The sequence below is a fragment of the Vitis vinifera genome, chromosome 10, assembly GCF_030704535.1.
Source record: "Vitis vinifera cultivar Pinot Noir 40024 chromosome 10, ASM3070453v1".
NCBI lineage: Eukaryota > Viridiplantae > Streptophyta > Magnoliopsida > Vitales > Vitaceae > Vitis > Vitis vinifera.
Window position 1 is genome coordinate 8905947 of NC_081814.1, and position 13393 is coordinate 8919339.

A 13393-nucleotide genomic window follows, 5' to 3' on the forward strand; every position below is an offset into this window, starting at 1 on the left:
GACTTCATCTTTCCCACTTCTCCTTTGGTTGGTTCATCCCATCCCCTTGAAACATCAGCTACATAGCTCAAGAAATCCATAGCTTCCCCTGGATTTTTGCTCATGAAATCTCCTCCACACATTGTCTCGAGGAGTTGCTTCATTGAGGATGACATACCATCATAGAAGTAGCTCACCAATAGCCAAGTATCAAAGCCATGGTGAGGACAAGCATTTATAGCTTCCATGTATCTTTCCCAACACTCATAGAATTTCTTATTCTCTTTAGCTGAGAAGTTTGAAATTTGCCTTTTCAAGCCATTTGTTCTATGAGTAGGAAAAAATTTCTTAAGGAACTCAGCTTGTAAATCAGTCCAAGAGCGGATACTCCTTGGCCTTAAAGAATTAAGCCATATTTTGGCCTTATCCTTTAAAGTAAAAGGAAATAACTTAAGCCTCATCAAGTCAATTGAAGCTCCTCCCTCTTGGAATGTATTACAAACATCTTCAAATTCCTTGATGTGTGCATACGGATTCTCACTTTCCATCCCATGGAAAGTTGGTAGAAGTGGAACAAGATATGGTCTGATCACTAGCTGCTCTGTAGGGGGCACTATACATGATGGTGCACTCATACGAGGTGGATGCATACGGTCCCTCATTGATCTGAATTCATTGAGATTGTCTTGACGACCTTGGTGACTATGCTGATCTTCAGGTGCAGCCTCCATGATATTCAAGATTACTTCCAATTCTCCTTTCTGAGGTGTATCACACTTAACAAGCCTACCTCCAATGTCTCGTATCCACTTGGGCATACACAACTAGTATTCAGCTGCAACTAAAATAAAAACAGAGGACAACAAAAACAGAGGACAACAAAAGAAACAGGGCTACAATAGCAAAATTAAACTAGACTAAATTTTAAAAAGATAAACTTAGATTGTAAATAAACAAAGAGAGAATGAAAATTAGTAAAGTGAAAGAAACTTTACCAACTTGTGATGAAAATCACAAGTGCTCAAAAATGGTATCACAATGAACTTGACACTCATTCCCCGGCAGCGGCGCCATTTGACTCATGCCCAATTGGTGTCTCAGCTGATTTGTGTTCAGCTGGTGCTCCTTGATTGAGGAAGTGATCAACAAAATTTATACCTATAACACCATACACTAGGGTAGCAAATACAAAGCTACTATAGTATAGTGGCTCTAAGGATCGTTCACTGGGAATGATTTGCAAGCAATCAAGGATACCAATTCCAAGTGAATTGGTTTTGTTTCATTTCACGGTTAGCTTAAGGAATAAAACACAAACTTTGATTTGTAAAGGTTGAGACTTAAACTAACTAACTTAACAGAAGTTTGGAATAATTTAGGAAGAAAAACATTCCTTGGAGATTTAGGTTCACTGGGGTGGTCCCTCATGCAAAAGACATAGCTCCGGTCAGATGGTTCATTTCCTCGCATTAGAGATTCAACTTATAGTCAATTCTCTAACCGGTGATGTACAGAGACTCCTTCAATTAGATTTCACTTTAATTCTCTCACTGATACAACTTGCAATGGTTCATGCCTCTCACGAGCACTTACCATTCAAGGTGATCTTTAACCTTGGACTTCCCTTCACAAACTCGCAAGAGATAACTAATGGATGCCTCCTAGGAGTCCAAAAGCTTACCAAGTGTTGGTAATTCCAGAAAATCCTACCCTGAAGTCACCTACCAGAGGCTCGCAAGGGGTAAACTAGTGCATTTCCACGGTTGGAAATCACTTGCCTTACCAAGTGTTGGCCCAGGTGACTCCAAAGTGTTTTAAGTTAACTAAAAACATTGAAATCACTAAAGGATTTCACTTCCTCTTCATTACTAGCTAAAACCACAGAGCTTTGCATTTTTGCACTTGGAACCTTCCCCGGCAACCTTAGCTCCAAGGAATTGGAGGTTTAGTTACTCATTCTCTGGGGAAAACTCCTCAGAGAATTCATAACTTAGAAATAAAATGAAAATACAAAGTGAGAAGGTAAGGCAGTAGAAAGAAAATACTTTACTTGCTTACCAAATGGTTACAGAAGGAACTCCTCCCTGAGAACATGCTCTCGAGAGGTATTTATACCAAACTAATATAAAACTAATTCTTACACTGATATTTGGTCTTTTTACTAACTTAAAAACTAAGGAATCATGTAATTGGTGGTTTACAAGGAGTATTTTGGGATTTAGACAACAAAAATCTAATGGAAAATATCTCCCAATGTCGGTAGCAAGCTTCGGGAGGCTTCCGGAGCCATTTCGCAGGAGAAAAGTGAGGTCTGCGAAATTTCGCAGACACCCAAGAGGGCTGCGAAATTATTTCGCAAGACCGAGCTATCTTCACCAGGCTGCAAAGTTGGCTTCCATCTTGAAGTTTCCAGCTCCCTTCTCGCGGCATGGTTCGTGCATCGTTAGAAGGAGAAACACCTTACTGTACAAAAGTGTTGCGAAATTCTCGCAACAAAAGGCTGATTCCGCAACACTTTAGAGTGACTGACTTGTAATGGCTGTAACTTCTTCGTTTCAACTCCGAATCGCGTACCGTTTGAAGCATTGGATTGTTGACTTCCTGAGCTTTGAAATGGTATATAACTTGCATCATTTGGACTTCAGAAAGTGCTCCAAAAGTGGCTGCTACGACTGTCATCAAGAATAGGCTTCATGACAGATTCTCTTTGCTTTTTCTCCTTGCAATCCGGATTCACTCTTGGCAATTGAATTCTAAGCTTTGCCCAAGATTCCTCATAGCTCTCCTCATTCTTGACTTGCTTTGGTGATCAAAATACTAACAAAAACACCAAAACTTGCACAAAGTGATCAAAATTGCTTTAAAGGATCCTTAACATGCCAATTGAGTTAAAAGGCCTAAACTACTACTCAAAAGTGTTAAAAAGGATTAATTAAAGGCTATCAAATAGCACTTTTTGAGTAGTAATCACTATTCCATTTAATGTCGTCACATATCCGAGTTTCCAACCAATGATTGAGGCTATTGGCCAATATGGTGTGGGTATGAAGGGACCAACTTTTCATGAGGTAAGAGTTACTAACCTTAAGAAAGAATTGGCTCTCACAAAAGATTTGATGAAAGATCATATGGTGGAATGGGGGAAAAATGGATGTTCAATTATGTCGGATGGATGGACCGATAGGAAAGAGAGAACTTTGGTGAACTTTTTGGTTAATTGTTCAAAGGGAACCGTGTTCATGCAATCCATTGATGCTTCTTCAATGATTAAGACGGGAGAAAAGATGTTTGAGTTACTTGACAAATGGGTAGAGCAAGTTGGAGAGAAGAATATCATTCAAGTTATAACAGATAATCACTCAAGTTATGTGATGGCAGGTAATAAATACTATTTCTTGAATTTTTATTTACTTTTAAAATTTGAATTATTTATCTTGAGAACTTATGTAAATTTATTATCTACAATGTCATATAGGGAGGTTGTTAGAATTAAAGCGCCCACATTTGTATTGGACACCATGTGCTGCACATTGTCTTGACTTGATGTTGGAAGATATTGGAAAGCTACCAAATATCAAAAGGACATTGGAGAGGCTATATCACTAAATGGGTATATTTATAATCGCTCAGGGCTACTCAACATGATGAGGCGGTTTATTGGACAAAGGGAATTGCTTAGGTCTGCTAAGACTCGGTTTGCAACTATTTTCATCACATTATCGTGATTGCATGAACAAAAAAACAATTTGAGAAAGATGTTTACAAGCTCGGATTGGTCAGATAGTAAATGGGCAAAAGAGCAGAAAGGGAAAACTATAGCAAACATAGTTCTAATGCCTTCATTTTGGAACACTATTGTGTTTTGCTTAAAGGTTTCGGGTCCCCTAGTTCGTTTGGTTGATGGTGAAAAAAAAGCTCCTATGGGATACATTTATGAGGCCATGAATAGAGCTAAGGATACAATTGTGAGAAGTTTTAATGGAAATGAAGAGAAGTACAAAGAAATCTTCAATATCATTGATAAGAGGTGGGAGATTCAGCTTCATCGGCCTTTGCATGCAGTAAGGTACTTTTTGAACTCGGAATTCTTCTATTATAAGCCAGAAATAGAGCATGATGCCGAGATTATGAGTGGTTTGTATAAATGCATCTTAAGGCTAACAAGAGACCCTGCTAAGCAAGAAAAAGTTGTGGTCGAAGTGAGTTTGTTCACAAATGCCCAAGGACTATTCGGGAATGAGTTAGCTGTTAGGACAAGAAAGACTTGAGCACCAGGTTAGTTATTTAGTTTTGTTTATTTAAATGATTAGATTGTATTTTTGCTAAAATAGGTAAATTGTTTCACTAAATTGTTAATATCTATACTACAGCTGAATAGTGGGCTGCATATGGAGCTTCAGCTCCAAATTTGCAAAAGTTTGCAATGAAAGTCCTCAACTTAACATGCAGTGCATCCGGTTGTAAACGAAATTGGAACATCTTTGAAAATGTAAGTGACCAAATCCAAAATAATTACAAGTAATAGTCTAATAGAGTCTTGAATGTAACTTAAAAGTTAAAACTTTAAAATATATTTATGAGCTTATGAATTTTTGCAGATTCATAGCAAAAGGAGAAATAGGTTAGATCATCAACGCTTGAATGATTTGGTGTACATTAAGTATAATCGAGCCTTGAAGAGAAGATACAACGAACGTAACACCATTGACTCAATTTCCTTGAAAGATATAGATGATAGCAATGAATGGTTGATAAGGAGAATGGAATATGAGGATTCTCATGGAGGTGCACAAGATGATTTTGTATTTGATGATGACAATTTGACATGGGGTGATGTTGCTAGAGCTACTGGAGTTGAGGAGGCTAGGTTTGATACTAGAGCTAGAGCTAGAGCAAACTCAAGCATAATACCACCAACAAAGGGGATAGCTTCAAGTTCTAGAACTTTGCCTTCTCATTCACTAATAGATGAAGATGAAGATGGAGGCATGGTTGATTCAACAGATAAAGAAGATGGAGAAGGTTACAAATATGGTGATGGAAATGATGATGATGATGATTTTGTTGATTTAAAGGAGGAGTGATGATTGCTTGTTGTGGACAAATTTGTGATTTAAGTGTTTTTTAATGATGTTTTTGAATTGTGGACAAATTTCATGTTTTGGACCTTTAGGTTTGGAAACTTTAGATTTGGATATGTATTAGGCAATTAGCAATATGGATTTGGATTTGTTTTTATGCTTGGAGCTCTTTATTTTTATGTTTTTTGTTTATTAAATTGAAGTTTTGGATGATATTTGATGATTTATGTGTTTAGGACAAATAAATGATTGTTAAATTTGATTATATTATATAAAAATATATATGTAAATTAGGGTGCGCCTCACTTCACTAAAGCCCGCGCCTTAGATGTGCCTTGCGCCTCAGGGTCCAGGACTACTTTGAGCCTTGGTGCGCCATGAGCCTTTTAAAACTATGATATAAGTTCAGAACATGGACCACTAGGACTCATAGGAGTATTGGCTCCGTCATAATCCAATTCTAAAATTTATTCAACATTCCACTAAAAAGAATCAATTGCACTCCAATACATTATATAAATAACAATGAGATGAAGCTCAGGTCTGTGACCTACTATCCACTACATACAGACTCTTTATAAACTATCGTTCATAATTTAACAAAGTAATACTATCAACTATCAAGATTACCTTTCAAATCTTAGAGTCACAAATCTCATTTATTATGTGATCAACTAACATACTCTAATTCCAATAAATATATGTCAAATTCCACTAAAAAATTATTGTGGTCATAGATTTCATGATTACATGTCCTTTGAATCACCCAAGAGAACACATTGTCTCAATCTCTTTAAATATCATGGTGTCTCTATTGAAAATACTAGTTGTCATCAGCCTCCATCAACAGTGACCCAATCCATAGAAATATATGACCAATTTAAGGTCTCACTCATAGATCAAAGTCTCATGTTGATTTTGATATAACCTCAATATCCTCTCAAAGGTTAACAGTTCATGCAGTATAATAGTTTGGTGAATATTCTTGCATCATGATTCACCATAGGTCTTATTCGGTGTCCATTACATACATTAGTACACTTACCATAGGAAACCTATCCTGATGGTTAAGATAAGTCATCCCTCCAATTAAGAGGTGGTGTCCTACAGTCTCTGTTGAATTGTCTAAATCCATGAATCAATTGCAAACAACTTATCTACTTACAAGAAACTTGTGACTTTTATCTTTTATGCAACTTCTAATGCACATAAGTCATGTACAGTATAAGAAATATGGGTTGAATCTTCAAATCAATGTCAATACATCAAAAGGATAGCAAAGAGACAATTAAGTTTAACTTTATTACATCATGTCTTGCTTTTAGGCACTCAATCTCAACAGTAGTATTATAAGGATGGATGGGTGTAAAGAAAAGAAGAATGAGGTAGAAGATAAAATAGAAATAAAAAGAAAAAAAATGAGAAGAAGAAAGAAAAAAGAAAGGAAAAAAGAGAAAACAATGAAAGAAATAAAGAAAAAAATGAGGAAAATGAAGATCTGGTCATGGGGTTTGCGAGTATAGAGAGAGAAAGGAGAGAAGAATAAAAGAGTGGGTGGAGAAAAATAAAAGGAAAAGAAAAAGAAAAGGGAAGGGGAGGGATTTGGTCATAAAGTTTGCGAGTATGAAGAAAGAAATGAGACAAGAATAACATAGTGGGTGGAGAAAGAAAAAAAACTGGAAGAAGAAAGAAAATGAAATAAAAGAAAAAGAAAAAGGTAAACAGAAAAGAAAAGGAAAGAAAGAAAAAGAAAGGTGGGAATATGGTCATTCGGATACGGAGAGAAAAATGAGAGAAAAATAAAGGAGTGGGTAGAGTTGAAAGTAGAGGAAGTGGGAAAAGAAAGAAGAAAGAAGAAAAAATAAAGTAAAAATAAAAATACAAGTAAAATAAAATAAATAAAATAAAAATAAAAAACTAAAATTTAAAGGGTATGAGCGGGCCAAAAAAATAATGTAAAATAAGTTTTGGACAAATTTTGGGATCTACCAATATATAATTAATAAAAATCAAAATTGATTCATACCTTAATACATCTTACTTTTAATGTAATTGTATTATAAATTCAATACATATATGTATACCAGCATGTTGCAACAAACCTAATAGTTGTAAAGGTATCTTATTCTAACATATTGATTTCTATATTAATACACCATACCGATAAATTAACATCAAATGTCAAGTGCATTTTTATTACCAATATATATATATATAGATATGTCTTGGATAGTTGGTTTGTAGTAAATGGAATATCGAGAAGTATACAACAACTATTGACAAGTGTTTGTTTGTGCAAAAAAATAATATAAAAAAAAAAAGGAAATTATATTTTATCATAATGCATTGTAATTTTAGTGTATTTATGTTGTAAAATCTTTTTTTTTTTTTGTCATACTTATATCTTGACTTCTACAGGGCATTAGCATTACATACTTAGTGAATTACTATCTGAAACCTACTAGTATTATGAATTAACAACAAAAATACATTTTTTAGGATTGATTTGTAGTAGATGACATATTATAATAAAAATATAAGCAAAGGTATTAATATAATATTAATAATATCAATAATATTCACAATAATAAGTACAATATTAATACTAATTATAATAAGAATATGATTAACATAATGTTAATAACATAAACAATAATATTAATAAGGGTATTAATATTTAATAATAATAATTGTAGAAAATAAAGCAAAAAAAAACTATTAAAAAAATTGATTTTAAAAAAGTAAAGTTAAAATTTAATTAATAATAGGATAAAAAGACAAACAAATGACACAATTAGAATTATGAGATAGTCAAATTTTGAAGTATGACTCGTACTAAATCCATCAATATTAGTCCTAGTTGTTAATGGTTGACCAAGTTTCATAAATTCACCCTCGAAAATAAGAAATTTTAATCTTGGAGGGATAATATTAATTTAAACCGAAGTAGTGTGACCGTGTCACTATTACCATATTTAAATGTCAATATCATAAAATGCATTAATAGTGCTATTTGAATAATGGAATCCAATTCGACTGCATATTGATATAAGCAAGCATAGGATGAGCAAAAGATAAATAGAATAAGCATAGAATATAAAGTAAAGGATAAAATGGACGAGATATCTAGCCCCCCATACAAGAAAGGAAATTTTCACAACCTTTTCTTGTGTGGAAATAATAATTATCCTTGAGGAGAATTTGTAAATCTGGTAACCATGGGGAAGACTTCTAAGCTACATGTATGTGACTCCTTATTGATAATATTTTTATATTCCGATATTAGACTCTTTCACTATAAGATTGCTATCAAAAGAAGAGGAGCATCTTTATTTCACCTCTTGGATGCAACGGAAGTGCTTAAAATTTATAGTTGTAGTTCGGATTGTATTTCACAAGGGAAAGGTTGGTTCGGATTGATGGTTGAGTTTGTGTTCATCAGATCAGACCCAGCCGGACCATATTTGAGCAAATCAAAGCCAGAAGGCTTGGCCCAAAAAAAAAAAAGAAAAAAAGAAAAATTTGAGAAGTTGGAATTCATATTACATTAAGCGACTTCCTATCCAAAAAAAAAAATATGTATATGTATATTACTTTGAGTGACATAGAACCCTCCAACTTCATATAAACCTGTCCATTTATTCAAATTTCAACAATTTCAAGTTTAAAGTTCGGCGGTGTGGTCGGAAGCTGAAGTAGAATCAGAAGATGACTGTGAAAGGTGATCGTTAAGCACTTGGATCAAGCCTTTCCAGTCATTGCTTACCAATTCAAGACAATCTCTCAGCAATTCGCCCTCCGTCACCTCTTTCTTCAACTTCTCCACCACTTCCCTCAACGCCCCCTGCCCAAAAATATTATACTACATCGCTTCTCAAAATAAACGAAATAGTTTCAACTTTTCATTAATATGGCCCTTAAAGCTTACCGATTGACGAAACTCCTGGAGGAGCTTCCCTAGCATCGAATTGGATACCGTCAGGACGCTCTGGTAATTTCGCACCACCCACGCCGCCCTCTCCGCACCCGACTCCGTCCGACTCAACTCTGTCATCCACCTCAGCAACTCCTTCATTTCCGGAACGGCACCCTTCATCTCCCCCAAGGGTAGTTTCTGAAGTAGTCCCACCCCGTAGACCACATCATCCCCCCCAACGCTAACTCTAATCGCTCCAGCGTCGCCGCCACTGCCCTGGCTCGCTCGGCGCCGGAATGGTCCCCTCTGGAGGCCCGAAGGTTGGCCACGCGAGTCATGAGTGAGTGGCCCAGGGACACTAGGGAAGGCGTTGGAAAGAACAAGCCGGAGGGTGTCGGAGCGGCGATCAGGATGATGAGGAAGACAAGGGTGAGAGAAGACGATGCATTTCCGGCCATTGATTTTGGTCGGACAGTCGGAAATGCAGAATTTACAGAGGCAAGGACTTGTTGGTTTGGGTTGAAAAGTAAACGGGCCAGTGGTTGAATCTGGCCCAATGAAACACTTGGGTCGTCCCTGACCCAACCCAAACCAAAACTAGATGAAAAGGTCATTGCAATTGGCCCATTTCCACTTTGTGTTTTTGGCTAAATACATCTTATAAGTTTGAAATTTCATTATGTACCTCCTTTATTTTGAATGAAATGGAAGATGGGTGAAAATAAGAAATAAGAAAAATAAAAAGGATATTTAATAAAATTTCAAATTTATAAGAACTAAATGTATTTAACTGAAACTTTAGGGAAAGTAAATAAAATTACCCCTTATTACAACCTTATCTTTTTCATGGGTCATTCATCCAACCTTATGGGGAGTCGTACCCTGCCCTTTTCCTCATAGCCATATATCCATATCATTTTATCTTCTCTGACTTTCTATATCAACCTCATATATAGATCATTCCTCCTCTCATCAACTTTGCCCCATTTTTAGTATAGGTGTCCCACAATTCCAATATTTTTCTTCTATGTATCTTTATCTTTATCAATGACCCCTAGAGAATTAGGGGTGTTTTTTATAGTACTTTAGAAGCAATTTCTTTACAAAATTAGAAGTTTGATAAATTTTTAAAAAATTTAAGTATTAATTAAAATAATTGTTAAATGAAAAACCAGTTTGGGAATGATTTTGAAAAGCGTTAGGAACATTTTTTAATATTTCAAACTACTTTCTTATAGAAATTAGATGTTTCAAAAAAATTTAGAAATCTAGCTAATCATTTTATCTAATTCTTGGCCAATCACGTGGTAGACAATTTTTCAAAACAGAAAAAAAAATTTGTTGTATAATATATTAGTAAAAACACAAACACTTTTATAATTTATATTCAAACACTAAACATATGTTTGGAGGTATTTTTTTTCTACTTTAAAAAAAAAAAAGTTCTATATAAAAGAACAATACCTTATATAAAAAGCATAAATTTACCTTATATCTTTAAAAAATTAAATTAAATTTGGAATAGGAAAAAAATTTATAACTCAAATTTTAAACTATTTTTAAAATTATTACTTTTTTCATTACAAGTTTTAGAAACTTCCATATTTTATACATCTTCTCATTTTAAAAATAGAAATATGGATACTAAGTAATTTTAAACGTATTGGTAATAGGGATGGTAATGGAACAGGTTTTTTTAAGTACTCACTTCGTCCCGTCCCTAATGAGGCAGGTTTTAGAAATTTAAATAATCAGGTTAGAGGCGAGTTTGGGATTTTTTTTAAAACTCAGGATAAGTTTGGGTACTGGTTTGTCCTACCCCACCCCGCCTCAATTATATATAAAATTAAATTAAATTTAATTTTTATTTTCCTATTTTTAATATATAATAATAATAATAATAAAATATTATTCAATAAAATAAGTTACAAAAAGATATAATATTTTAATTATTTATAAAATATATTTATTTTAATGTAATTAAAAAAATTTAAAATAATTTATCCTAGTATATGAATATGCATATTCCAAAATCTCATTTATATAAGATTAAAAATACAATGTAAAAATCAAATTTTTAAATCCTATTCTACCTCCTTACCAAAGGAAATAAATACCTTTGTGATTAGTTTTAATAAATTACTACTTATTTTTATTCCCATTTTATTGTTTTAAAATTTTATTTTTATTTCCAAAAAATAGAATTTAAGTTATTGGCCGGTTGGAGATGAGAAGCTGGACCTGAGTAACAAAATTGGGAGCCCATTTAAACCAACATAGAATTTGGGGCTTAGAATGGTGACCCAGTTGTAGAGAATCCAGCAATTATGTTGGTTTAATTTGGGCTCCCCAGCCCAACCATGTGATGAATTCTATTCAACAAAAGCTATAATTACTCGCAATGTTTTAAGAACCGGATCGGTCATTGAACAGGAAAAATTACCGGTTCATGGTTCATTGGTCGGACTGCGGTTGAACTGGTGATGTAATAAATAATTAAATAATATATATATATATATATATATATATATATATATATTATAAAATTAAAAATAATTATAAAATATTAAAATATATGAAATTACAAATTTTAATAATGTTTGATTTTTATATTTGGTATATTAAATTAAATGATAAAGTTTAATATTTTAAATTTTATTAAATAGAAATATATAATATTTAAGATGAAAAAATTTTTAATATTTAATTTTATCTTTTTGTCTTTGTATTTTATTGTTTTAAAATTATTCTATTAATTAATTTATATTATTTTTTATAATTATTATTATTATAAAAATAAACAGGAATTTAAATATTTACATTTTTTAAAAGATTTTATATGATAAAAATTTGAAACAAAACATTAATATTAGATTCTTATTATATATATATATATATATATTAACAACATTATGGTGCAATGCTCATGGTTCAAACTTCAAAGTTCCGTGCGTCCAACCCTCGAGAGGCAATGTTTTCCTCTAATCAGTCTCATTCCCAATCCCACATGGAAGCACATGAATTTTATGTGCTCCATGTGCTCTATGCCTTTTAACATTGCCTTTAACCCAAACAAGCCAGAAAATTGGCCCTGAAAGCATGGCCCAAATAAGTGTTATATGTAAAGCCAAACATGCCAGCAAATGGGGCTTGGAGGCATGGGCCAAATGAAAGTGATAAGCTTTTTTTGTCATTGGACTGGGCCTAGTGGCTTGGACCAAACATGAGCTTATAATTAGTTTTAGTTTTGAAAACATTGGAAATGGAATGAACCTGGTGGATAATAGGCCTCTTAAATGGTAAACAAATATTTGTAAGATAAAGGTGTAGCCGGTTTGCAAAAAATCGGACGGTTTGTCCAGTTCGGTTCAACCATTGGTTTGAACGGTCAACGGTTCAATGCCGGTTTGATCACAAAACGGGTTATTGAGTGGATCGAATAGTGGCTTAGACCAAACATGAGCTTATAATTAGTTTTAGTTTTGAAAGCATTGGGCGTGGAATGGACCTAGTGGATAATAAGCCTTTTAAATGGTAAACAAATATTTGTAAAATAAAGGTGTGGTCGGTTTGCAAAAAATCGGACGATTTGTCCAGTTTGACGGTTCAACCATTGGTTTAAATGGTTCAATGCCGATTTGATAACAAAACGGGTTATTGAGTGGATTGAATCGGAAAGTTCACCTATCGGTCGACGGTTCAACCGGCCGGTTAGGTTCAGTTTTTAAAACCATAATTTCCTCGTGACATAATGAAAAATTGGGGCAATTTCAAGGTAAATTTATTAGTACTATTCCTAACTTACTATAAAGTAAAGGTGCAATTGGGCCCTATTCAAACTTAATCCAACTTTTGGGTCTTCTTGAATGGTCATTTTTAATACTCAAATTGTATTTGGATTAAATTTTTTCAATTTGAAGTTAATTTAGGTTTGACTCGAATCAAGATTTAGGTAACCCAAATCCAAATACATTTATAATTTATATTATCATATATAATAATATACATTCTATTTATTCTCACTTTTAAAGAAAAATATCAAATTATAATTATATAATTTATTTTTTTATTTTTCTATAAAAATATATAAAATTATTTTTATTTTTATAATTATCTTGAAATTATGGTATTGCTATTTAAATTTTAGTATAAATAAATAAATAAAACGTTTTTTTTTTAAATACTATGAATAGATTTTCCATTTGAAATCAAGCTGAGTTTAGAGAAAGATGATTGGATTGAATTTAGCTTAAGGATGGATTGGGTTGACTCGGATTGATAGTTACTAAATTCAGGTTGAGTTCGTGGTCATCGGACCCGGCCGGACCATATTTGCAACCCTCTCATAGAGCAAATCATGATCATAGTATCAAAATCAGAAGGCTTGGCCCAGAAAGAAAAGAAGAAAATAGAGAAG

General features: G+C 33.3%; 1 protein-coding gene across 1 annotated transcript; it reads right to left on the reverse strand.

Annotated features, from left to right (window-relative positions):
* Positions 1-8363: 8363 nt before the first annotated feature.
* Positions 8364-9893, reverse strand: LOC100265745 (uncharacterized). Its single transcript, XM_059740432.1, has 3 exons — positions 9858-9893; positions 8989-9573; positions 8364-8904 (listed from the first exon to the last, which is right to left on the reverse strand). Exons 1-3 carry the CDS (start codon positions 9891-9893, stop codon positions 8725-8727), a joined length of 801 nt encoding a protein of 266 aa, XP_059596415.1. The 3' UTR covers positions 8364-8724.
* Between the last annotated feature and the right edge of the window lie 3500 nt (positions 9894-13393).

Coding starts and splice junctions, on each gene's coding strand:
- LOC100265745 (XM_059740432.1), bottom strand. CDS start 9,893: ATGATATGGATATATGGCTATGAGGAAAAGGGCAGG. Junction 9,574..9,857: donor GCTATGAGGAAAAGGGCAGG/GTACGACTCCCC, acceptor CTTTTCATCTAG/TTTTGGTTTGGGTTGGGTCA. Junction 8,905..8,988: donor TCCAGGAGTTTCGTCAATCG/GTAAGCTTTAAG, acceptor ATTTTTGGGCAG/GGGGCGTTGAGGGAAGTGGT.